This window comes from Haliaeetus leucocephalus, unplaced genomic scaffold (genome assembly GCF_000737465.1).
Source record: "Haliaeetus leucocephalus isolate CR32 unplaced genomic scaffold, Haliaeetus_leucocephalus-4.0 Scaffold751, whole genome shotgun sequence".
Taxonomy (NCBI): Eukaryota; Metazoa; Chordata; class Aves; order Accipitriformes; family Accipitridae; genus Haliaeetus; species Haliaeetus leucocephalus.
In genome coordinates, this window is record NW_010973187.1 from 3,868,093 (window position 1) to 3,890,899 (window position 22,807).

Below are 22,807 nucleotides of genomic sequence, written 5' to 3' on the forward strand. Positions count from 1 at the left end.
GGGACATGGTTTAGTGGTGGACTTGGCAGTGTTAGGTTAATGGTTGGACTCAATGATCTTAAAGGTCTTTTCCAACCTAAATGATTCTGTGATTCTATGATTTTGCAGGTCAAAGGCAGCAATCCCAGTCTGTCACCATATGGGCAAGGTGTAGGTCACCAAATCAGGCAGCACTGTAAATCACCAGGTGGAGGTTGGACTCAGAGAATCCCATGGAATTGTCCAGGCTTTGAAAAATAAAACAGTAAAAGGTGTGTTCTTAACTCAATTGCCTTAGGGGCATTAGCAAACTCCATTTCAAACAGCGCTGAAAGCAAAGTGAGGTACCTGGGATGGCATCTCAAAATGAATCCCACCTGACCTCAAGTGGTTAACTCCCATGAGTTCCCAGGTTCCTTTGTCTCTGGTGTTATTTTAGTGACAGCAAGCTCACAGCAGTTAAGAATGCACTTTTTTTTGTAGTATAGGCATCTCCTCAGTTATGATTCATGTCATTCTGCTGCATAGGCTTATTGAAATTCCTCAACATGTCACTCATCCTCAAGGCTTCATCACACTGTGTGAGTATGACTATAAAACTGTGCTGAAACAGAATTAATATGGGACTTGCATTTATTGTCATTTCTATGCAGCTGAACTTCGCTCTGATAGGCAAAACTCGTAGTATAATTTGATATGGAGTGACCAACATAAAGGTTGACTTACAAAAGTTTTATTTCAATATTTGTCTTGATTTTGACTTCCTAGTCTGTCCTGTTGAACACATTTTGCCATTATCATTTTGTTAGACAGTGATTTGAAAATGTGCCTGGTTATATAGAAGATCTCAGCAACATCTTTCTGATGTACTTTCTCTCCATTTTGTGACCCAGGGCTTGCTGTTGGTCTGGATCCACAAGGCTATGGGAACCCTGATTTCTGCTGGTTGTCTGTTCATGACACCCTCATCTGGAGTTTTGCTGGGCCCATCGTAATTGTTGTAGTTGTAAGTATGGTGGAGGTGGCATCCAGAGCTGCCTCTTCCTTACTGCTACCTTTTCTTTTCTGTTTTGTCAAACAGTAGTCATAATGCAAAGCAACTGTATTCTTTACATTTGAAGCCAATGTACTTGAGGTTGCCTCTTTTGCTTAAACAGATAAGACATGAGCTAAGCTCCTGGAAATCAGAGGGCTGCTTGCCAGTGCAAAGATTGCTTGTGGAGCGATGGCTGTATGGCCAGAAACCTATTTATTTTTTCCCATTTGCTTTGTTCTATGTTTGAATGGTTGGTTGGTGGTGAGCTTATTAAACAAATCAACAAAATGAGCCATAACAAGTCACTGCATCCAGAAGTCCTAAAGGAATATTAAATAATTCAAATTTGAGGAATTTTAAAGAATGGGCTGGTGTTTAACTTCTCCCTTAAAGCCTCCCTCAGTAACAGAGCACCAGGAGATAAATATTCGTGGTGTGACTCTATCTTGAATACCAAGGGCAGTTCTGGTTTCCTCATCTCACAAAGTATGAAGTAGACCTGGAAGCAGTGTAGACTGTGGTCACGAGTCATCAGAGACATGGGAGAACCCCCACGGGAGGGCCAGCTAAGTGGACTAGGAGCCTTCAGCCTAGAGAAAAGAAGGCTGCAGAGAAGGGGGGGAGGGAGGAGCCTATAACAGCATGGTGATCTCGGGAAAATGACTGTGGAGCCAACCATTCAGTGTCTTTTCCAACAGAAGTGGTAGCAGGAGACAGCAGATTCAGAACAAACAGGATGAGCTGCATTGTTTCTCCACAGCGAGTTAAGTTAGAAACTCCCAGAAACAGGGCGATGGCGGTGGTAAAGCTCTGCACGGTTTTGGATAGTGAATGACCAGACAAATTCTCTGCATTGATACTCACTATGAGTGATTAAATACAAATGCACCACCCCACCTAGTACATCCCAGCTGTGGAAATCAGTGGAGTCTGGAGGAGTATTCAGAGGAATTATCACTATATGCTTTCTCTGTTATTGTATTCTTATATTCTGGTTTGGCCCAGCTGAAACAGGGTGCTGGGCTGAGTGGACTCTGGTCTGTACAAGGACAGCCATTCTTGAGTTTTTATCTTTCACTCAAGCCTCTTTGCATAGGGCCATCTTGCTGGGTTTCATCCAGATCAAGTCCCAGAATGTTCCTGACTATGTTGGCTTGAAACAAGATGAATCATGGAATGAAGGAAAAATATTCTTGGCACCATGAACCATTTTAGGATAAAAATTGCGTTTTCACTGAAACCTGAGCTCTAACAAATGTACATAAAGAATCCATGCTGTTATTTCAATTTCTCTTTCAGGTAAACACTGTCATCTTTATACTAGCAATGAAAGCATCGTGCAGACGAAGGCAACGTTCATTTGAAAAAACTGGAGTCATGTAAGTTTGGGTTCAAAAACCTATAGAAAAAGTTCTGGCCAGGAATAAGAAGGAAACAGAATTGCCTAAAAGCAAGTGTTGGAGCAGGAAATAGAAAAGATATTTGGAGGAGACAATTAGCATTGGTAGAGGCAACTGGAGCTGCTTCACTAGCGCCTGTTCCTGGGGTTCCCTTGGAGGCTCTGTAAAACCTCCACCACGGTTCTCTGCACCACCACCAAGTGTAGGCACGAGAAGTGAGGGGAGAGGGAAAGGTCTGGTCTCTGGATGGTATCATTACAGTCCTTCCAGATCTTTCGTCATACTCCCTACTACACTGTCACTTCACCTCTGCCCGTGGTATGACCACGTAGATGTAATTCTGGGTCTCCCTGTGCTCACCCGTTGCTCACAAAGGTCTCCCCTCACAAATGCCTGGGTTACCAGCCATGTCGTGGCAGAGACCCGTTGAGGTTCCTGTGCTGAGGGCCAGCCAACCTCCCCCTATCCTGCTCCCGGTAGGACAAGCAGAAAGCCTCACAAGCTGCAACCTGCCGCCTTCCCGAGCTGCTGTGGCAGCCTGTTCCCATTAACGTGTTTTGCCCAAAGCTCAGAATTTACCTGTGAACTGAAATGTGATTAGCTAGTGGCAAGACAGCCCTTTTTTTTTTCAAATGGGTAGCTGTATGAGATTTCAAAAGATGACTTCTGGCTATTTATTCAGCCCTGGCTGTTGGGTAATTTTTTTGTTTCTTTTTTAAATCTCCCTAAATAAATGGAGTATAATTGCTACTTAATGGCACCTATTTTACTCATAATACAAAACTTTTGCCACTAGAATTGTGGCCATCTTTTGAAAGTGTCTGTGGAAATAATGTTTTTAAGCAAACAAATATTCCCCTGAGTGCCCTCGATACAAAACCTTGGTCTGTAATGTTGAGAAGGAATGTGAGAGTGAACTTGACAAACAGAAATGAGACGGATGTGGCCTTTTACGGCCCAGATGTCTTCCTCAGAGTCAACAAGGCTGAACAGCATGGACTTGGCAAACAGCCTGATTTGTTTAAAGAAAACCTTGGTAAAAAGAAATCACCTTTTTCTTACCTGAATATGCTAAGTCATTGAGTAGTGCAATGAGAGATTTGGGAACTGGGAGCTGGTGAACACTGCCCTAATTTTCCCAAAGGGCCTTTCCAGTTGCCAAATTGTTGGGCACGTAGCACCGCCTGTGCAGAGAAGTTGGGCTGTTCTCTTGTATCCTGTCCCACTGCAAGTGCCCATCTGTGTTTGCTTTACAGCTCTGTGCTGCGAACGGCATTCCTGCTCTTGCTGCTCATCAGTGCCACATGGCTGCTGGGGCTGATGGCAGTGAACAGCGACGTCATGACGTTTCACTATCTCTTTGCCATTTTCAGCTGCCTGCAGGTAAGTTGGATGGCATCTTGTCTGTGGTAGTCGTTGGGGAGCACGCTGCTGAACCCAGACCTCCAAAAATCTGCTAAACATGAGCTAACTTCAGAAGAAGAGAGGTGTCAAGTACAATTTTTGCATTCTTTTCTCAAAGAGAGGGTTCTTTTCACCAAAACCATAACTTTGAGTAATTGCATCTCTCATTTTTAGTCATTCTAAAGATAAGTGCTCTACTATTGTAACGTGTGACAGATAAATAACAGTAGGCAATTATACCTCTATCATTCTGGAGACAAAGTCTTTGTTACTGTCTTCTGTGTGCTCATTGTTAAGAGTCATTCTGTTGCTACCGCAAACATGAGACTGTTCTATTTCACCCGAAGTGGATGGCTCCAAGTTCAAGGCTTTCACAAATTAAGTTACTGTTTAAAGAAATGAGTCAAATAATGATTTTAAAATACAACTCGTTGCATTAGGGTTTTAGTAGGTTGCCTGTCCTAGTGTACACACTCGTTGATTAAAGTTGCAGAAAATAGTTATTTGTAGGAGACCTGGCATGGAAGTAGTCATGAAGCTTCATGTTGGTCACAATTTGAATGTGACCAAGGATGACAGTAACTGTCCTGGCAAGTGCCTCCAGTATTAAAACAGCTAGTGCTAGCTGCAGCACAACAGCCACAAATTGCAGCCAAACAAAAAAAGAAGTCTGTCAGGTCTCCTCCAGAGATGACTGTCCATGCCCTGGAAGCACACCAGATAGGCCAGCCTGGAGCAAGGTTATTTTGCCACTGCAATTGGTATGCTCTGAAATAAATACACCTGCTCAGGCTGTAGAACCAGGCTTCCACAAGCCTAAACAAAAATTAAATTAAATATAAACCTGATGAGAGGGAAGAAAGTCAGCAGCTGGAATTCTCCAAACTTGCCCAGAGAGGCACAGTGGTATGTGGCGTTTCACGTCATTGCCTTCTTTGAACTTGTATTTTTAAAGAGACATTTATGTGAATTTTATTAATGAATAATCCCAAAGTGCTAATGCCAGCTAAGATTGCATTTGATTGAATGTTTGGAAAGTGAGCTTGAAGTTTAAAGTTACTCTAAGTCAATTGCTTTGGCTGAAATCGTGAAATGCAGGCATCTTGTGATGTTGGTACAGCTGCAACTTCATGAGTGACTGGCTTCTATGTACTATACCTCCAACCAAAATTGATAACAATTTGGCAGCTGCATGAATTCCCTCAGAGCAAATACATCTGACGGCACACACGTGCATGCCCCCTGCCCACAGTGAAAGCTGTTAATGTGTGTTCCTGGTAGCCAAAAACTGCCCAGCCCTTGGGATTTTAGTGATTTTCCCACCAGGAGGTATTGCTGAACCAAGGAACGTATGAGGCAAAAGTTGGGACCTCTCTGCCTCCAATATCCGTCCATGTCTCACAAGGCTTTCTAAAGTTCTCTTAGCAACAACAGTATTAAGGACACCTACCAGACAAGTTCCCCATTTCCAGCGGTTTTCACTAAAGGCTATGATATTTTTTATGTGCTGCTATTGATTTTGTCTCATCGTCAGTGTAAAAGCTCTAAAATCTTAGTGCAAGTAGAACCCTGAAACTCCCTGCCATGTCTTCCAGTGGGACATTGAGGTCCCTGTTGGATATTTTGAGAAGAAAGTTTCTTCCCAAATGACAAGGGAGGGTGGCACCTACCACAAGCTCTGCTCTGTAAACCCTGGAGGAACACTTCATTGTGTATATTTTCCCAGGCCTTTTATGTGCATTTGAACTTGGAAGGAAATTATGAAGAAGTCCGAGGAGATCAATCAATGTCATTTCAGTAAAAGACAGAAAATAGTTATTGCTATTGAAATCATGGTCTGTGAAGTAGAATTCAGCAGTTGTTTCAAAACAGCTCTTCTCTAATATCTGTATTTGCAGTTTGGCAGTAATAAATCATTTACATTTATTCTTCCTCTCTCTAAAACGATCCAGGGGCTGTTCATTTTCTTCTTCCACTGCGTATTTAACAAAGAGGTCAGGAAGCACTTGAAGAACACTTTAACTGGGAAGAAACCTCTTCCAGACGATTCCACTGCAACAAGAGCTACATTATTAACTGTAAGGAAAAAACCCATCCTTTTGCTGGCAGAAGTTACCTAAAATAAACTTGTAGGTGGCTTGTCTGTAATTAAGTGAATTGTCTGATCGCTTTCAGTGACTTGTACAAAGATTACTGATATACAAAGATTACTCTCAAAACTTTTGATTACTATTTTAATTAAAACTTTTGAGAGGAGAGAGTTCTTTTCCTCAGCATCAAAAACCACTTGGTTCCTTCATAACTTAATACATTCGTGGGTAACGTGGGCTTTTGGTAGGATCATTCACTATTGCTTTGTGTCTTCTTTTTTTTTTCTTCAGCGATCTCTGAACTGTAACAACACATATATAGAAGAGCCAAATATGTATCGCACAACTATTGGGGAATCCACTGTCTCCCTAGAAAGCACCGTCAGGTCAGCCAAGAGCCACAATAGCTACCTTGCTTATATTCTCAGGTAATCAGGTGGCAGGTGCATGGCTTCCAGGTGCTTGCCTTTCCCTTTTCATTGCTCTTGTGGAAAACAGAAATGTTGTGGTTCAAATGCTACTTGTTTTATATCTTAACAGTTCTGTTTTATGTGACTGTCGTTTTCTTTCGTGCATTTTCTTTTGCATGCATCTTCAGTGGGGAGTTCCAACAATGCAGTGGTTAACATAACTTAAGTTAACTATATGGGCCGTGCTGCTTGCCTGTTAAAATTCAGACGTGCCTCAAGGAGTGCAATTTAGCTTATTAACTTCAGGCTTTTTCAGAGTGTGATTCATGTGGCCGAAGGCAGACAGCTACATTAGGATCACCTATGTCTTGTTGTAAAAGTGACCACGTTGACAGTCAAGCACAGGCTGGCTAGTATCCACTGCAGCTGTTTGCGTTTGACTGGAAGAATCTCATCTGCATGTCTGCCTTGTTGTTAAGAACAGTAAAGTAACAAAGAAAGTTGTCCTCTGTTTTTGTTCTCAAAGGGATGAGGCTGCTCATAAGCTCAGTGGATCCTCAAGTCAAGCAAGGGCTGGTCAGACTGAAGCAGATTCCTCCATTTTTCATAGGAATCCATCAAAATCCAATGGTAAGAATTATTTCTAAATGTTTTGGCCCGGTTGTACACCTTCTCCTTCTCAGCACTTTTTTCAAAGGCTTCTGTAATAGGAAGAATAGTTAGTCTGACTTGGTGTGTCTCATTCTTGTTATGCTCTTGGCATAATGAGCTATGCAATGGCTGCCTTACTAGGGAATCCTGGAATGGAAATATCATGTATCTGCTTCTTGTGATGGTTCAGTTTTCATCTGACAGCTGTCACAGCTGTTGACAGTTTCTGGCGTCCCCTTCCTTTCTCACAAATTATGTGCTGTTGCTCTTGATTTTTAGTTGGAGATCTTTTAACGTTTGAGTCCTTGAGGCAATATCCTCCTTTACTACAGTGTGTTTCGTACAAGAAAATCAGAAGTGTCTCGTGTCTGATTTCCTTTCCTTTGGGTCTTGACGTTAAATTTTGTTGCCTTGTAGCAGTTTTTAAGTTTTTTTAAGTGCATTTGCAGATTCTTGATATTTCTAGGTACCTTGGTTTGCCTGTGCGTTGTGTTGATTAAGATCCTATGGAGTTACTGTTCTGCCTATTGAATAATGAAAAAAGTGTCCCCATTCTGTTCTGCACCTCCCATGCACATAAAAGGTCCTGCCCACTAGCTGAGCTGAGCAGTTGTGCTTCTCATAATTACTTAGATGGATGCTGCAGTCCTTGTGAATTAATCCTATGTACACTTACGGATGTAAGAGCTCATCCCTGGCACGGCCTGAACCAGAGGCCTGCCTTTTCTTTCTCCTTGTGCATTTGTCAGATTTGTTCAACTCCTGTCCACACTCTCATCACTTTGTTTCCCCTTTCCGCATTTGTAGAACACGATTCAGACTCTGACAGTGAACTGTCCCTCGATGAACACAGCAGCTCTTATGCCTCCTCCCATTCATCGGACAGTGAGGAAGATGGGCTCGAGACGGAGAAAAAGTGGAACACATCTACTTCCAAAAATAATGAACGTGGCCCAATCCACAGCACACCCAAAGGTACTACCAATGTGAGGGGAGAGCAGTGGATTTATTCCCTTCTATAAAATAGCTTTAGAGTAGATGGGACAAATTTGCCAGTCTACCATACAGCTGAGACAGCATCCTTACCACTGTGCCTTGCTTCTGCAGAGATCCTTGTTGTCCCCAGCTTAGAGACCTTTCTTCCTTCCAAAGGCTTGTTCACAGGAGTGGCTGAGCACAAGTAAAAGGATGCTTCAGCAAATCTGCAACTTACGGTGCTCAGGCAGAGAGTGTGCTTTGCAGGCAGGTCCCAACAGCACTTGGCAATGGTGCTGCCCTGCCAGCAAAGTCTCATATGAAGGAAGAAGAAGAGGAGGGAGAAGCTGGTTGTTTTGAGGGCAGGGGGAAGAAATACCTGCCTCTCCTCATGCAATACAGGCATGTGGATTTAGTGGTGTCAGGTAGATCCTGGAGCTAAAGAGCTGGAGATCACTGGCCATTAATATCAATACTGTGTGGCAGGGTGCAGGCATTTCTAGGCATAGTTCATCTTGTCCTAAAGATAGTCAGCTTTGACTGACAAACGTCCAGACTGTGTGCTGGTGCTCTGCATAGGCACAGCATAAGGTGCCTTGGGTGCCCTCACCCTTAAGAAGCCAACCTCCCCAAGGAGCCGGTGGGATCACTGGCCCTGGACAGTTGAGAGGGCAGGTTTGCCTCACACTTCTCCGTAATAGAGCCAGTGACCTTGCTCTGGGAAGGGTTTGGACACCCTGCCATCCTACCAGGTGTGTTTTTGGGGGCTCGCTGCACCCTGAGGGCAGTGCAGTCCAGGAAGGATCAGCTGAACATTTGCTCTGGTTTGACACACAACTCCTCCCCAGCCACAGGGAACAGGACTGGCTGTGCAGTGGTTAAGAAAACATATCAGAAGTGGTTTTCGAGCTAGTGTTTTTTTGCATTGCAGTTGATACCCTTCCCAATCATGTGAAACCCTATTGGCCCACAGAGTGCGTAACGGCCAGCGACAGTGAGGACCCCAGTGGGAAACAGAAACTCAAAGTCGAGACCAAGGTCAACGTAGAGCTCCACAGGGAAAACCAGGTGAACCACAGCAATGAAGCACCGCAGGACAAGGAGAACGAAGGGCAGCAGAAGGAGAACAGACCTCTGTCCCACCAGAATAACCAGCAGCCAGAGCAGAGGAAAGGTAGTGCAGCCAGTCTTGCCTCACAGCTGGACTGGAAGGCTGGGGGGTTAATGAGCATTAATTAGTTCATATGGTAGCTCTATCAGGGAAGAACACTTTCCAAATGGCTCCAACCTGTGTAACCAGATACACCATGGGAAGTTAGCAGGTAGTTGCTGAAGTCTAATCTTTTGGTTTTGAAATAAAGTGACAAACTAGAAGTCTGATTAAGAAATATAAAATATCGCTTCTTGGATGTGTTCAGCTTGATAAAGGAAATTACTGATACGTTTCAAAATTCTCATTATTCCCTCTTTTCCCTGACAGGCATCTTAAAAAATAAAGTCACCTACCCTCCCCCGCTGGTGGATAAGAATATGAAGAATCGACTGCGGGAAAAGCTATCGGATTACAATCAGACCACGATCTCATCCAGGAGTACTTCCCTGGGGACAAATGATGGGGTCCGCTCTCCCTCGGACTCGGGGGTGACAGTAAAAAATGCTCGGAGGGAGCAGTCTCGAGACCAGCTCAACGGCATGGCCATGAACGTCCAAGTGGGAACAGGACATGCTGACACCTCAGACTCAGAGTAAGTGCCACACTGGGATGCCCTGGCAGACCTCACATGGCTCTGTCTCTCCCTCCACTTTCCAGTCCCAAACTCCCACGTAAGCAAGGATTTCACCTGGTGACTGGACCAGAGTCCTGCACCAGTGACTGTCCTGATGGCTTCTCCATACTGTGTCCCGAAGCCACAGTGTTTCACTGATGGAGAAGGCCAAAATAGGTATCACGGGCAAGGTGCCATGACAGACACCTGTTACCGGTCACCCTGGCATCCTCCGACTTGGCAAGCTGATGTGTTACTGGCACTCTGTGGACTAGAGCAACCTAGCTCTGCCCCGTCATCTTGCCATGGGACTTGCTGCACTTGGCATGGTGCCCCCTAGTCACAGCAAACTGAGCTCCCACATCCACATGAATTATCTATCCCTTCCCTGCCTGGTGAGCTGCCGAGGTCATCGCCTTCCCCAGCCCTTGGCTACACACATCACCAGAACAAGGATGGGCTTTTTCCACTCCCTCATGCTGCCAGGCATCTGAGATGGTTTACCAATGCCCACCTGTGGTCCTGAGAGCTATGCATGCCCTCAGGGATGCTCTGCTCGGGACTACCCCCTGCTCCTGCTTCTGTGCCCTCAGCCCCTCACCTTCACCCCCCTTGGACCATGGGAACATTTGGTTTCCCCTCTGTTTTTCACCTGTTCTCCCCTTTTGTGTCAGGGAGAGTGTTTGGGGCCATTAGGGACCTATCACTAACGGGGTGCAGTTAATGTGGCCAGTACCAGGTACAGAAGGAGGAGGAGAAGCAGAGGGTAAACATGGAGCAGCACTTCTTGATGCATGTCCAGTAAGACCGGCAAGAGCTGTGGGTGTCTGGCAGCCAGCAGGGAGCAGGGCGGGTGGGGGCAAGACCCCAGCGAAGAGGACCCCTGAGGAAGTCCAGTGTTTTGGTGGGGAAAGGAGCTAGGCTGAGAGGAGCATGGCATGGGTGTCCACTGGGCAGAGGGAAACCATTGCTGGGGCAGGAGATCCAAAGGCTGTAGAGAAAGTGCCGTGTCAAGCTACTGACCCTAAATTACCAGGTGCACAATTCCCACCCACTGCCTGGCGATCAGTGTGCATATTTGCCATTGTAAACTAAATTAAACGTTAACAAAAGGCTGAGCAAGCTCTCAGCCAAAAGGTATTCTCAGAAACCTTGTTACTTGTCACATCAATTCTTGCACTTAAAATGAGGAAAATAGCCATATGTAAAGTCTGCGCAAACAACTTATGCATATAGACTCATTTTTTATTAACACAAATAATAGTATCGTTCTTTCTCCAAACCAAGAGAAAATTTCTCACCCAGCTTTAACTCTGACATTGTCCCACTGTGCTTTAGGCACCCATGTTGTCTGGGTGCACAGACCATTCCCAGCTCACTATAAAAGTGCCTCTTTGGGTTGCCAGGAGATGAAATATATCCTGGTTAGCCAGGAAACAGAGATGTTTTTAACAAGTGATAACTACTTGCCGCTACCAGGTAATACAGTCATTACTGGAGAATAACTAGCCAGTTTGTACTAAGCGACTGTTTTATCTCCACACCTTTTGCATAATGTAAAACGCTGCTGTTGGACAGCAGATCGCATGAATGTCTGAAATACCAGGTTTCTAACAGCTTGTAAGATTTGTGTGTGAACCTTGCATCTTCACCTAAGCCTTAGCCAAATACAAGCCCTCTGTAGAGCTTCCTCTAAAGAGTGCATCTTGTGTACTACCTGGAAATGTTTCACCCAGCTGGTCTTGCCCTCCAGGGCAGCATCCCCCTTGCAAGCGTTGTATTGGCAAGGCGTGGTAAATTCACGGAGCATGAGCCCTTACTAGAAGGGATTAGGTGGTTTCGGGTGGAGTGGTTTGCCTGTGCCTGTTTAACCCTAAGCCTGCATGCTTACTTCTTCTCACTAACAGAGGCAGTAACGAAACTTCAATTTGAACCATCAGGAAACTGTGATCGCTGCTGCGTGGTTCTGGACTCCTCGCCGCAGGGTCACCTCGGACTTCGTCAGAGTGGCCGCATAGCGAGGAGGACAAGGTGGGCATTGATTCCCACATGGTTTCACGTTATGGCAGACTCCTGACCGCTCGCGGCGGAGACACAGTGCCCGGATGCACCTGCTATAAGGCTGCTGTGTGGTACTCTCTGCGCGGCATGAACCCGTGCCAAAACGCATGGAAATGGCCACAGGGATGCACTGTGAGGGCCAGATACCTGCTTGCAGTGCGGACAGTGCTACAGGGTTTGTTTATTACTGGGGAGAATCAAGGAAAAACACATTATTATCGCAGTGGACGTATAGTAAGTCAATCCATCAGCCTTAAGACAAGCACCAGGAGACATCTCTTGTGGAGTTTTGTCCGGCTACAGCGTGAACCCTTCGGCTTGCTGGGCTCTAGGGAGGAATATCCCAACAAGTGTCCTTTCGTTTCTATGCCAGCATCTCTGTCCACCCCTCTATGGACACGTCGTCTTAAGAAAAAAAAAATCCTTTATATATATATATAAAAAGTGTAGATACTTTTATATATTTTGTATGGTGTTGCTAAAGAAAAATTTCCTTTGTATATTTTACATTTATACTGATCTTCTTAATTTGATAATAGGAAATCAATTAAAAGAGGTTTTGATATTTTTTATATGAACATTGCACAATTTTACTTGAATTTGGCATTTGATAGAGTAACTGAGGTTTGCATGGAAGCCACCTTAAGATGCAATGCAGTTTTCAAAGTAATACAGTAAAGATTACATCAAAATCTATGACTAATTTATAAGTTTTGTTGACAGATTTTGGAACACTTTAAGGACAGAGTATGTTTTTTTCGTAACCTCTTCTAAAACCCACAAAAAATGTTTTGATTTTTCATTTCTTGGTGTTTTGACGTCTTCTCCCAAGTGCATTGAAATGTTCAGCAACTGAACTTCAGGACTAAAAATAAGTCTTATCTTTATCTAAGATTTCAACACAGTCCTTGCCTGGAAGAAGTCAAATAAATATTTCCCCTACCAAGAACAAGAAAACAAGTGGTGTCATTGCATGATAGGTTTTGACTTTGGTCTGGCTCTGCGACAAAACAGCGCTCTGCGTGTCCCAAGAAGAGGGCCCTCCTCCTGTGGGGCAAGTTCTGCCTCAGGCGCAGTATTTTATTTTGCTGTTAATGTCTTTCCCACTGGAGGCAGCACGTTGCTAATCAAAGCAGAAATGCGAGTCTTTAAGGATGTCCAGGTTTCACTGCCCAGCTCTTTGACAAAGCCCTGGCCTTCTCAGTGTTTCAAAAAGCACATGGATGGCTTAAAGTTTCGTGTTTCCCACAAACTATGCTGGTTTCACAAGTATAGGAAAGTTAAGCGTGGCCTCTCCACTGTCTTCACCTTCCTGCAGTGTTTACAGGAACAGGAAAAAGAAGATGTGAAAAAGTTTGCATCCAACAGCATGGGGCAGAGCTCTGCTGGCAGCTCCCCGTGGTGGGAATACGCGACTCAAAGGGCAGCAATGGTGTGGCCATGACCTGCTCTCCGCTGCCAAGGCTTTCAGGAGCTCCTCGCTCACTGTAGCAGCCCTTTTGGCTTTCATTTGTGTAACTGTGTGTGTTGAAAGGGAAAAAAACAGAAAATCAAGCTAAATAAAATGCAGGAGTTGAGGAAAAAATGAAATAATATGTACTGTAATCTTGGTTTCATTATATTCCTATGCATTTTCAAATGTATCAGGGAGGCCTTTGGAAGCGGAGAGGGAGGAAGGTTGCTGTTCCTTTAAAAATTATGCAACATATTGTGTGACATTTTCTGACTGAAAAAAGTTTTGAATGTTTTAAGGGTCTGGCACTTGGCTGTGTGCTCAGGCATTGTGTATAACCCACACTAGTTGTTTTTACATCTGTGTATGTATATTTTGTCCCAGTGAGATGTAGGTAGTTTTTATTTTGATCAGAATTGTTGCAGTAAATGAGGGTCAGTTGTATTAATGGCAAAAAAATTAAAACCTATTTTTATGACTTTTTAAAAGCTTTATGGCAGATTAGGCACTGGAGGTTGTTTTTTTTTTTAACAAATGTATATTTATTAATGTGCAGAACACTGGAATTGCAGCACAGATGAAAGAATTTACAATAAATTAAGACTTTTTTTTTGAACTTGTATTCTTTTGGTGGTTTATTTTAAGTGCAGTACAGATGCACAGGGTCCAAATGGCATTTCCTGGGGTTTAGAAAGTAGCAGGAGGGAGGTAGATGTACCCGTCACTCTCACCAAGGAAGCAGAGGCTGTAAAGCATCAGCCGCCAGCACTGCTCCCTGCGGGGTGCTCCCAGCCCTGGGTGGTATCTCATGGGGAGTTTGCTTCGGGTGGATGGATGGATGGAAGACACACACACACCCCCAGTGCAGTTTGCTGGCACAGGGTACCACCGCATGCATTGCTTTTCCGTCCAAACCCGCGGCATTTCTCACACCTGGGAAACAGTCCATGGAAGAAAAACACCCTCCACTAACCTGGAGCAAAGCGGACCGCCAGGAAAGCACTGGGTTTAGAAGAGGAGGTTGGAGAGGAGCTAGAAGGGTGTGAGGCAGCCAGCCCAGCCCATTAAAGCCTGCAATGAGAAGGAACTTTTTGGACATTCTTGGCTATGTTCTTGGCTTTCTCAAGCCAAATGAGGCCAAGCCATGGTCTTGCTCACTCTGTACTTTTCAGGCTGTTGTGCAAGTCTTTGTTCACGCATCTCACAAAGCACAGCAGTGACCTGCACATGTCTGCCAGCTTTCTGGAAATACAAGTATTTCTCAGTATCATCTGGCCAACTTTTCCATAAATGTTTCTAGACATTAGGCTATAAACTGGGAGTATGTGAGGTCAGGTGGAGAGGGTCTGGTTACTGTCATGATTTAGGGGCAAAATCAAAGACAGGATCTTCAATTTGCAAACAGCTCTGCCAAAACATGCCATTAAACAAACCCAAGCAATTAGCCCAAAGGGAAACTGTTCTAAATTTTATTGTACAAGTTCATTTTTTGGTGTAACACTAATACTTGAGTTTGTTCGCCAGTATTAGTTCACTTTACTGTGGAAAAGCATAAATAAGCTGAGGCTTATTTATTATTCAAATAATTATTCACAGACCAGCCCGTGATCCTGTCTCCAGTAATGGCCAACAGCAGAAGTTTAGGAAAAGAGGATTATCAGCCAGCCACACATGACATGGCGAGGTGGCCCCAGCAGGGTCCACAGCCCCAGCATGCTGCAGCTCAGGGCGCCCCAGCAGAAGGGGTTGTGCTTGTCTCCAGCAGCCCATTCTTTCCTGCAGTAACATGTCCTGTTGTGTTTTGAACCCACATAAACTTCTGGTATGCAGTGGGTTGCCTGATTTGGTCACAAGCAGCAAGAAAAAATTCTTACTCGTCTTCAGCTTCATTCCTGTCCCCTGCAATGAACACCTTTGCCGCCTGCACCATGAGAGGCAGTGAGCAATCGTTTCTCAATCACCTTCTCCAGGTCAAAGAGGAAGTGCTCCATCCTAGAGCACATGGGTTGTCGCTTTCTACCTGAACAGCTCGGATCTCTGTAATTGTTCCTTGTGCAGAAATCCTGCTGTACCTTTTAGCCTTCCTTCTTGTCCTTCTTCAGCCCCTTCCCAGGTCTAATGTAGCCTTTCTGGAGATGGCAGAGAGAGAGAAGAGACCAGAGCAGCCCACAAAATGCGAGCAGTAGGCCTACCAACAACCAAAAAAAAAAAAAAAATTTTCCATTTCATTCCCTTTTCTTGTCCTAATCTTTACAATGACATTTGGCATAAGCAAATTGTAAGAAAAAGGACTCCCAAAGAGATGGACCAGTGGCAGCATCATGGCACAATAAGGCTGCAGTAACCTAAGCGATCACATTGCCCAGCTGCTCCAACAACCTGGGATAACTGGGGATTTGTCTAATGTTCTTAAAAAATCTCAATGACAATTCCAGTACATCTGCAAATAGCCTGTAATAGGACTTCATAGCATGACGAGTTAGTTTGTCCATATACTTATGTCATGCTTAGATGCACAGCTCAGCTGCAGAGGATGCTGCTGCTGAGGTCTGGGGGGGGGTCACAGAAAAGAGATCCCCCAGCAGCCCAGGTGAGATGTTATCATCATCCACACCAGCGTCACCTGCAGTGCCAGGGCCAGTCTGGGATGCATTTGGGCTCCACAGCCTCTTCTGCAGAGCTTCTGCCTTGCCTTTATGCTCCTGTTTGCACATACGCAGCTCAGTTTTCCTCCCTGTAAGTAGCAGTTTACACTGGATTAATTTTCCATTTTAGTTTCTTGATTTTGGGATCCATTCTCCAGCTTCTCATACTCATTTTGGATTTTAGTGCTGTCCTTGAGGATGCCTGGAGTCCTTTGGCAGCATCTGCAGCCTTTACAAGCTACCTTTTATTTCATCATTCAAACTGTGAATGAAAATATCAAATAAAACTAAGCCCAAGGGGGCTCTTGTAAAACTTCTCTTCTTGCCAAGCAAGTTTTGCACCTACCTCATACCGATTAACGTCAGCCCACACTGACTGTGTTTTGCATATGAGAATACAGCGTGGGATAGTGTCAAACAAACCGTTTACTGAAGACGCATCCCATCTGCTGCTGCTCCTTTATCCACCATGCCAGGCGCTGCATTAAAGAAGAAAATTAGATTAATCTGACATGTGTGTTGCAAAGAGACCGTGTTAATTCATTATTGTCTTCTGAATACTTAGAAGTATTTGTAAGTGCCCCCAGGAGTCCCCTGGAGCTCTCTACTGGGCTGGTGTCTCCCCTTCTGTCTTGGTCAGACATCTGCTGCTGCCGCCCCTCTGCTCAAAGACCACTATGAATAGGGTATCCACTCCTTCAGACTCAAATATTACATACTCTGAGCGTATTTTCTTTATTTGAAGGGAGGCCTAGAGCAATGTCTCTCTGAACCGGTGCTTTGTGAAGGCAGCTGAGGCTGCTATGAGACCCCCAGCTTCTGCACTGTGTCAGGAGACACCGCAGAGGTGGAGCGGGGCCGAGCCGCCCCTTATGGAGGGGACTGTGCTTAAGTCGAGAGGTGCCCTGTCTCTCTCAGAGCTACTGGGTGTCCCGGGGCCATCTGCCCTAACGTGGGACCGGTCCCTGCCCAGCATGGCCTAAGGCTTCTGGAGCCTATCCTGATCTTTGCAAAGCCATCATTTTACATCAGATCCTCTCGTGAAATAGAAATGAACTCACAGCTCCAGCTTTTCAGGTGCTGCCGCTCTCTTTCATTAAAATAGTTGCAGTGCATCCAATTGGGTGGTTTCCAGTATTAGTTTCTTACAGGTTGCATTCTTTTCCCCCCCTGCAAATATAACAGCTTGCAAAAACACCAACCCCTTGGGCTAACGTGTAGGAAAAATCTCTTCCTTTCAGTCATTTGACAGCAGCTCTTTGGAAGTCCATCTCAAATGATCTGGTTCGCATGCTAAGCCTATATCACACTTTCCAAGTGAAGAACGTAGGGTTGGGTCTGTGGTTTTGTTAGGTATTCACATGCTGGAGGAAATAATGAGCATGTGAAGTGCTGTGCATGTATAAACAGGGCAACTGAAGCAGTGGGTCCCTGTGTATGATGTTTTTAATTGCAGTGAAAGTATTTATAAAGTACGAGTGATTCCAGCACCAGTTCTGCTGGGTGAGAAGCAGAGGAAGGAACAGGTCTCCCCGCAAGCCCCCACAAGCAGGTGCTTCCCAGCCACTGTTCCCTCTGCGTGGGCAAGTGATAGGCGTGACTGGTGGGGCAAGGGAAGACCTTAGGAGAGCATCATCAGGGAGAGCCCATGCCAGTGCTCACCCCTGCAGCCACACAGCCCCCCCGGAGCCCACCGGCACTGCACAGCTGTGGCAGGAGTAAAAGGGTGAGAAAAACACAGCGGTGAGACAAGCTCCACATGCGAAGCACCAGATCATCCTCAGCCATGCAGAGCACTGGCGAAAGGAGGCAGGTCCCAGCCGGGCTGCTGGAAAATCACTCAGCAGCAGCAAAACTCCCAGCGCTAGCGAGCACTCACCAAAGCCAAGTGGAGGGTTTGCAGTGGAAAGGCAAACAGGCAAGTTCTGCAATGACACAATTACTCAGAAAGAAAAAAAAAACCAAACATGGTTATGGCACATGGCAAGCCACACTTAATAAAATAGCTGTGCTGGAGCAAGCACCCTGAAGGTACGAAGAGATAAGAGCACTCTTCAATCAAAACAGCTGCGTTTCTAGTGCATGCTCATCAGATTTAAAAAAAAAGAAAAAGAACCTACAGCAGTAATTTCATTAGTTATAAAAGCAGCTCCCAAAAGGCTAGCATGTTTTAGGAGGGGAAAGAATACCTGGTTTTAAAGAAAATAAATGCCCCTTTCACCTGGATAAGTTCCACGCAGTTCCTTCGGGTTAGGAACATCCCACTTAATCCACTACAAAATAGCAGCAGCTGCAGTTGGGAGCCAGCAAAGTGAACAAGTTTCCAGGTGAAGCAGTAAATCAGGCGTTGACTTTGAGAAAAATCAGTGCATTTTAGTACATGTTTCAATTTTCTGGATAAAACAAATGAGAAAGCCTGGAATGGTTAACTCCTTCACTTCCAGCTGCACAGGGAACAGGTCTGGGGGATGGAAAGGGTCAGGGAAAAGCCCTGCTGGCTTAGAGTTAGGTTAGGGATTAGGGTCAGGGGTTACAGTTCATTCTGCTGGCACGAAATGGCCAAACGTCAGTGAAACATTGGCCAAACATTGGCCAAACTCCGATGGGAGTGGGTGGGCAGTCAGGAAGGACCAAGCTGCCATGCCACCAGAGCACACCTGACACAAGGCTACTCTCCACCAGGTTGTCCAAGGGAAAACACTTTCCTGGCTGATCTCATCTAGGTTATGCCAAGCACAAACCAAAAGCAGCTTGTATATTTTCCCAAATAGCCATCTGCCCCCTGCATAGCTTCCCTGTGGGCAGAGTTCTGCGGCAGAGCCAGTGCCATCACAAACGACGTGACCCCAAAAAGGTTTCTGTCGACACTGGTTCCTCTTGCTGGAGCAGACCAGCAGCAGAGCGCTTCTGTTTCTCGCAGAGCATTTAGCTTGCCTCTGCGGGCAATGCAGATACGTGCCATGCATCCCTTGGGATTTGCTGCAAGCTCTGTCCATGTTAAACCTGCCTCTCTCTAGCTGGAGAGGAGCCTTGCCTCCACTGGGCTGGATTTTCATGGCAGGTGCTCAGTACAGCAGCATTAGCTATGGGGATGAGTTACGGCTGATGCCCATTGCAATTAAGTGATTAGGTAGTTGTGGCAAGCAGCACACAAGCCGAGTTGCCCGCTCTGATTCCCAGGATCAACCTTTTGTGCTTAGAGAGTAGGTGTTTGTTCTTTCTGATCTCTCAGTGATGCTCAGCCTCTGGATTCAGAAAGGAGGTAACCTGCAGGGAGCCACCTTAAAAGTCACGAGCCTCACATCCTCTCCTCTCAGTAGCAAATTCTCCTGCTTTCTCTGTTAATTCAAGCACTGCTGTTGTATTGCAGTGCAGAGGAGACACACCAGATGAGGACAGTCTCTGCTCCATGAAATGGCCATGTGGCTTAAATAAGGATCAACACCTGGCTACTAATCAGTTCACAGAGATTTTTCTTGTGCTATCATCTCCTTCACCTTAAAAGCTAGGTGTAAAACTAGCTCAGTGTAAAAATCTTATACCATAAACCACCTTCTTTAATATTTAAAACCACTGTAGGCTATTCTGATTCATTTCTATAGGTATTACAATAGCAGTAAGTACTAATAGTAAATAAAGTGCTCTTCAATTTAAAAGCCATGCCTGAAACTTTTCAAACTTGTAATAAATTGATAACACAGTTTTACTACATATAGCAAATGTGCTAACAGAGTTCCTCTGCCATGGGGCTGGTTGGTGTGACACAACCTGTAGAGTCCTTCACGTACTCCCAGAGAGGAGCGATAGATAAAAATTTGTGAACAGTAGAAAAACCTACATTAAGTAACTAGATTAGATTAAAATAAAAACTGCCTTTAATCCAGCATCGATCTTAAATCCACCAGATGCCTCATATCTTGTTATCTCATTTTTGTATACCAATCCTTTTTATGTTTATAATCTATCCTTCTTTGATGTTTATAATTTTATACAAAGCCTCATCCAGCATAACGAAGCCATACCAGACCGGCTGAGTTTGCTTTGCCACCTACAAGAAAGCCGGAGAGGGACTTTTTACAAGGGCATGTAGTGACAGGACAAGGGGTAACAGTTTTAAACTGAAAGATGGTAGATTTAGATTAGATATAAGGGAGAAGTTCTTCACTGTGAGGGTGGTGAGACACTGGCAGAGGTTGCCCAGAGAGGCTGTGGATGCCCCATCCCTGGCAGTGTTCAAGGCCAGGTTGGATGGGGCTTTGAGCAACCTGGTCTAGTGGAAGGTGTCCCTGCCCATGGCAGGGGGGTTGGAACTAGATGATCTTTAAGGTCCCTTCCAACCCAAACCATTCTATCATTCTATGATGACTCTGGTCGGGCAGGAGCTGCAGCAGGGCTGGGGATGCAGCCTTTGAGATGTACAGATTGGCAAAGAGATCTGTGCTACTACTCATGCCTTTTTTTAGATGCAAATTTTGCTGAAGTCCTTCAAATAAGAGAAAAAATGTTACATTGCTGGTTCTAACTCCTCAGTCTCTCCTCCTGCGCCGCAGTGAGCAGGGGACACAGCCCAGGATTTTCCTGCCGTGCTGCTGTTCATCAGCCCTGGAGAAAGCAGCAGCCTGGGAGACAGAGAGAGGGAATGTCTATAGCACCTGCCCCAGGTGCACATGGGGAGCACATGGGGCCTCTTCCCTGCTCCAGAGGATGTGGGTGAACCTCTTGTCTCTGTTCTGACCAAATTTCATTAAAATCGGAAGAGAACTGTATGCACAGAGGGATGAAACAGCTGGCTTCCATCGAGGGGCTTCCTCAGAGCAAAAGAAGAAAAAGAGATTTGTCCAAGAGTCCAACTTGAAGTTTGGCAGGACAACCCAGATGGCCCATCTGCCAGCCAGAACTGCTGGGTGACAACTACCACCAACACCGCTTGCAGAGCACATCCAGCTCATTGCGACCCCAGAGACACAAACGCAGAAGCCCTGCAGGAATGCAAAGCACCAGAGGAATTTCCATCATAAGCCTCCACAGCACTACTGGAGAAATCCAGGACGGAGCAGTCCTGATGAAACTTTTTGCTGGAAGGAGATCTCCTGTTGCTTTTCCCCACAGGAACTGATGTGCTCTAATTACAAGGCTGGTGTTTTCCTGGCAGCGTCCTCTAAAGTTGGTGCTACTGAATGGGAATGGTGCCACTGAATTATCAAGTCTGGAGCAGGGCAGTCGCCCGGGAAAAATCTTATTTCTCCAGGTAGGGTCCGATTAAGGGAATCTCCCCCTGTATTTCATTGTTTCTAGGACCTTAAAACTTTCAGAGTCTGAAGCTCTTTTGTATTGAAGAAATTACTCTATATGCTGTAAAATTGCATAGAATAAGGAGTCCATTGACTTTTTCCATTCTCAAGTTTCTCTAGCTGATGCTATACATTTAGTAAAATGCAAGACATTTTAGAGAAGAAAAAAATTCTGGAGATTCAGCAAACTAAACCCAGAAGTTAGTGCTCATCAGACCCCTCACACACCCAAATAAGTGTAAGAATCTGGTGTTAGTTCTCAAAAAACCCTAACCCCCTTCTTTTTACCTCCAGCCATTCAAGAGCTAGATGAAGTTTAAGAGTGACCACGAAAGCGAATGACCAGCACGGCATGGTGCAGGGGATGGAGGACAGGCAGGACCTGAACTCTAAATAAAAAGCATGTGTTTGCCCTGCTGCCAGGCTGTCGTCTGCCTGACTCGTACCATGATCACTGCCCAGCCCCAATGGGAGTTTGGCTTTAAAAGGCTGCTGCTTCTTAGCTGGCTCATCAGTGTGCTGAAATGACAGTGCGGCTTTATCCCTGCCTTGAGCAAACCCACCAAGTGACAATTCTTCCAGTGTATTGGTTCAGCAAAAAGCTAAAGGAAGGGGGAAACTTCACAATTATGGATGCATTAATTGCTCTTCCTATAGCCACCACCTCCCAACAATGTCGTCCAGGGTTGGGAGGGATGAACGTGATGTCCTGGTGCCTCCTGGTGCTGAAGCTGGAAATGGCACACCACTTGGCTGCATCATCGGAGCGTTCCACATTGGGATGATTATCGCATTTATGATAGGTAATTTCACTGTGTTTAATTCATTAAAGCATGTAAATACACATAAATGCAGAGGAAGCATTTTTGAAATGCTAATCATAAACTGTCATGGTTGCAAGTATGTTCCTCATCAGTGGGACATCCTCTTCACCTACTGGCATCATTGTCTCCCAACTGTGCATGCTTCCACAATGTTTATAACACCCACATTTTTTCAGGCCAGTACCTAGCCCCTCATCCATTTTTCTCCCTGTTTCTTACATGGAAAACAAATCTGTTTTGTTTGCTTACCTGGTTTGGGGAGTTTTTTTGGCCTTGGTAGTAGTCAGGGCTGTTGATCTTTCTTTGCTTGGAGAAATTAGACAATCTGGATTTATTTAAAGAAACCAGCATCTAAGGCATTCAGAGAAATCTGCAGTTTCAACCTGACTTTCTCTGATCCGTGCTTCTCCTTACTGATAGATCAGTTGGCTCCAACCTCCCCAGCCCACATACAATGTTTTCACCGTAGCCTCACTCCACATCAGCTTTCCACATTTGTCCTCTTCCCTTGAACAGCCTCTTGCCTTCAGAAGCTTCTTCCTGGCTTCCAGCTCACCAGACCTCCAGAGAAGCTGAAATGTTCATTAGTATCGGGACCAGCAGGCAGGAGGTGGAAGGGCTTCATCTCTGGTGGCAGTTCCCACTGAGACTGGCTTACATCTGTGGTGAAACCTCAGCCTTTTTGGGGGGGGGGGGGGGTCTAGTACCACAAATGTGACTGATAAAGGAGTCACCCAGGAGACTCACTTTGCTGTGCACTCTCCATATTATGTATGTGCTCCATCTTCTAGAGGGGATCCAGCTTGAAGAAGGCATTGCTGC

General features: G+C 45.2%; 1 protein-coding gene across 1 annotated transcript in view; it reads left to right on the forward strand.

Annotated features, from left to right (window-relative positions):
* Nucleotides 1-9,694, forward strand: part of CELSR1 (cadherin, EGF LAG seven-pass G-type receptor 1) — a gene marked incomplete at its 5' end in the record, with an annotated part of 173,166 nt that extends 163,472 nt beyond the window's left edge. The window contains 9 exons of the mRNA XM_010581081.1: nucleotides 873-985; nucleotides 2,315-2,394; nucleotides 3,672-3,798; nucleotides 5,772-5,897; nucleotides 6,201-6,337; nucleotides 6,846-6,949; nucleotides 7,778-7,945; nucleotides 8,877-9,119; nucleotides 9,426-9,694. Of these exons, the coding sequence (XP_010579383.1) occupies nucleotides 873-985; nucleotides 2,315-2,394; nucleotides 3,672-3,798; nucleotides 5,772-5,897; nucleotides 6,201-6,337; nucleotides 6,846-6,949; nucleotides 7,778-7,945; nucleotides 8,877-9,119; nucleotides 9,426-9,694 (1,367 nt within the window). The remainder of the gene's footprint in view (nucleotides 1-872; nucleotides 986-2,314; nucleotides 2,395-3,671; nucleotides 3,799-5,771; nucleotides 5,898-6,200; nucleotides 6,338-6,845; nucleotides 6,950-7,777; nucleotides 7,946-8,876; nucleotides 9,120-9,425) is intronic.
* Between the last annotated feature and the right edge of the window lie 13,113 nt (nucleotides 9,695-22,807).